At 46.0% G+C, this 3133-nt stretch overlaps 2 protein-coding genes across 2 annotated transcripts; both read left to right on the plus strand.

Moving 5' to 3' along the window:
• Positions 1 to 46: 46 nt before the first annotated feature.
• Positions 47 to 1288, plus strand: CC77DRAFT_951491 (dihydrofolate synthase; the record flags this gene model as incomplete). Its single annotated transcript, XM_018535384.1, has 1 exon — positions 47 to 1288. A coding segment is annotated over one exon (1242 nt), but the record flags the coding sequence as incomplete, so codon positions are not given.
• A 63-nt stretch (positions 1289 to 1351) lies between these two features.
• On the plus strand, positions 1352 to 2917 carry CC77DRAFT_1068086 (hypothetical protein; the record flags this gene model as incomplete). The annotated part of the gene is made up of 1 exon (XM_018529074.1): positions 1352 to 2917. One exon carries the CDS (start codon positions 1352 to 1354, stop codon positions 2915 to 2917), a length of 1566 nt encoding a protein of 521 aa, XP_018378622.1.
• Between the last annotated feature and the right edge of the window lie 216 nt (positions 2918 to 3133).

Below are 3133 nucleotides of genomic sequence, written 5' to 3' on the forward strand. Positions count from 1 at the left end.
GCAACAGGATCATTTTGAATATTTTCAGGGGTTGAACAGTGCAAATATCCATCTTGGCCTCGGCTCCATATCTCGGCTTCTCAACCGATTGGATAATCCGCAGGAAAAATATGGGACCATCCTGATCGGTGGGACTAACGGAAAAGGATCCACAGCGGCCATGGTGGCATCAGTATTGAGAGAGAGTGGCTTCAAGGTCGGCCTCTATACGTCTCCTCACCTGAGCGATGTCCGCGAGCGGATAACAGTAGATGGCAGCATGATCAGCTGTGAGGCGATGGAAAGATGCATTCGGAATGTCGAAGAGGAACGCACGGAGGATATCACCTATTTTGAATTTCTCACGGCGGTTGCCTTTATCTACTTTTATCATCTCAAGGTGGACATCGCTGTTCTGGAAGTTGGCATGGGAGGAAGACTTGATGCTACCAATGTTGTTGATCCGATTGTTTCAGTCGTGTCGAATGTCTCGCTCGAGCACCGGGCATTTCTGGGTGGTTCGCTGAAGGCAATAGCCTTCGAGAAGGGCGGTATCATAAAGGATAAAGGCGTATTGGTCACTGCCGCCAAGCAAAAGCCGGTGATTAAAGTCTTTGAAGATATTTGTCTCAAAAAAGAGGCAAAAATGCTGAGATTGGGACAAGAATTGCGCGTCAAGATCAAACGCGGCGGAACATTTTCATTCAGGGGGATCGGTAGGGAATATCGGGACATGGTTTGCTCTTTGAAGGGGAGGCATCAGTCGGAGAATGCCGCCCTGGCCATAGCAGCTATAGAAATCGTCCGGGAAAAAGGATACAATATTGACGACGACGCTGTTTTCAGGGGCATTCAAAATGCACAGTGGGAAGGGAGATTGGAGATTCTTCAGAAAGAGCCGATGGTTCTTGTCGACGGCGCCCACAATCCTGCCGGGATCTCCGTCCTTTGCAGGGCGCTGAGATCGGATTTCAAATATAGGCGGCTTATTCTCATATTCGGTGTCCTTTGCGACAAAGATTGGGTCAACATGCTCAGAAAGATTGTTCCTCTGACAGATCACCTCATCATTACGAAGCCGCAAATAGAGAGGGCGATGTCGCCCGAAAAAGTCGAAGCCATTGCGTGCCGATACATGCACCACAATGTCGAGTGCATTGAAAACTCCATAAACGCCTTATATCATGCCTTTTCCCTGGCGGATGTTCATGATCTTATCTGTGTGACAGGTTCCCTCTTCCTCGTGGGGGAAATCAAAAAGATATTTTGCGCTTCTGCTGATGGGCGCACAAAGCGATCTGTATCCTGACGGCGGTATTCTCACATGCGATTAAAACAATCTATTTTTTACATTGTAATCCTGATTCTTTCGATGACAGCTCATGAGCTTATGGCTATCGACACGAGCCTTAATGACGGGGCGGTGACTATTGATGCAGAAAGCATCGCTTATGACAATGAGGAAGACACTGTCCATGCAAAAGGAGACGTCGTCATCACCTTCTCGAAAGGATTCCTGAAGGCGGATTCGGTGAGCATGAACCGAAAAACAGAAGATCTTCTTGCCGAAGGACATGTCACAGTCGTGAGTGAGGATGATCTTCTGGAAGGTGAGAAGTTTACATTCAATATAAAGTCAAAAACGGGCGTTGCTCATAAAGGCAATATGTTTCTTGAAGAAAATCATTTTTATATCACAGGGTCGAAAATCATGAAGACAGGGGCGGCGACGTATCATATCACGGACGCTTCTGCGACAACCTGTGATGGTGATGTCCCTGATTGGCGGTTTATGAGCCGTGAGTTGGATGTGACGATCGACGGGTACGGAACCATGAAGCACGGCAGATTCCTGCTGAGAGATGTTCCCGTTTTCTATATCCCATTTATGCTGTTTCCGGTGAAGACCAGTCGGCAATCCGGTCTCCTGTTTCCACAGATCGGGTATTCTCGAGATAAATTCGGTCTGGATATAGAAATCCCTTTTTTCTGGGCAATATCGAACCAGGTCGACGCAACTTTTTATGAGCGCTATATTGAAAAGAGGGGATTTAAAGAAGGTGTGGAATTTCGATACCTTATCTCAGAAGATACATTCGGAACGCTTTATGGCGATTTTATGAATGATTCCGGGCCGGCTCTCGACACCGCTGAAGGAGCCAGCAGAAACTGGCAATCACACCAGAAAAGATGGTCACTTTATCTGAATCATGAAACCACAGTCAGCCCTTCTGTTTTTTTCAGGGCCGATATCCGGAAAGTTTCCGACCAATGGTATTTCAAGGACTTTTCATCGAACAGTTATTATATGAATAATTATTCACAAAATGAGATGCAGAGGTTTAAGAAGGTTTCTTTTATCGGAGATGAAACGCTTGATTCGCTGGAGTCGACGGTACGCCTGGTTAAGAACTGGTCGCAATTCAATATCACAGGACTTATCAGCGATACGACCAGTTTTACCGATGCCTCCAATGATATGACACTGCAGCGATATCCTGAAATCACGTTAAAAGGTGCAAGAAGGCCTCTTTTCGGAACATTGCTGAATATAGAGATTGATGCGGCTTATGATTATTATTACAGGGCAACAGGGCAGAGAGGGCATCTTTACGATATTCAGCCGGTATTCTCTCTACCGTGGAATATCGGGGATTATCTGCAGGTAATTCCCCAAATCGGTGCAAAGGCCACCTTTTGGGGCAGAGACGATTCGTCTGTGGGGGATGAAAAGCATGACAATCGCCAATTGTATACGATTGGCATTACCGCGACGACAGAGGCCTATCGGATATTCGATGTAGGAGCTGAACGCATCGAAAAGATACGGCATGGCATCAGGCCCGAGGTGACATATACAAGATACCACTTTCTGACAACATTTCCCTCATTTGCTTGGTATGTCTTCATAAAATCACCTGGTGCCCTTAAAATGTAAAGGGTTTGACTACGCAATTTCACTACGTTTGTCAAGAAAAAAACCCACTGGTTGTTTTTTTTAGTAAACCCACGCCGGACCCGGGGATTTGCCGAGCCCATAAATGGAAAACAGAACGGTTAATCCTTTGTCAGTCTCGGATTCAGTATACCTTATATCAACATTCCAGCATTGTCTATGAAAATTAAGTCCGAACGTACTTTCTACTGTCTTTTT

The sequence above is a fragment of the Alternaria alternata genome (genome assembly GCF_001642055.1).
Source record: "Alternaria alternata strain SRC1lrK2f unplaced genomic scaffold CC77scaffold_64, whole genome shotgun sequence".
NCBI lineage: Eukaryota > Fungi > Ascomycota > Dothideomycetes > Pleosporales > Pleosporaceae > Alternaria > Alternaria alternata.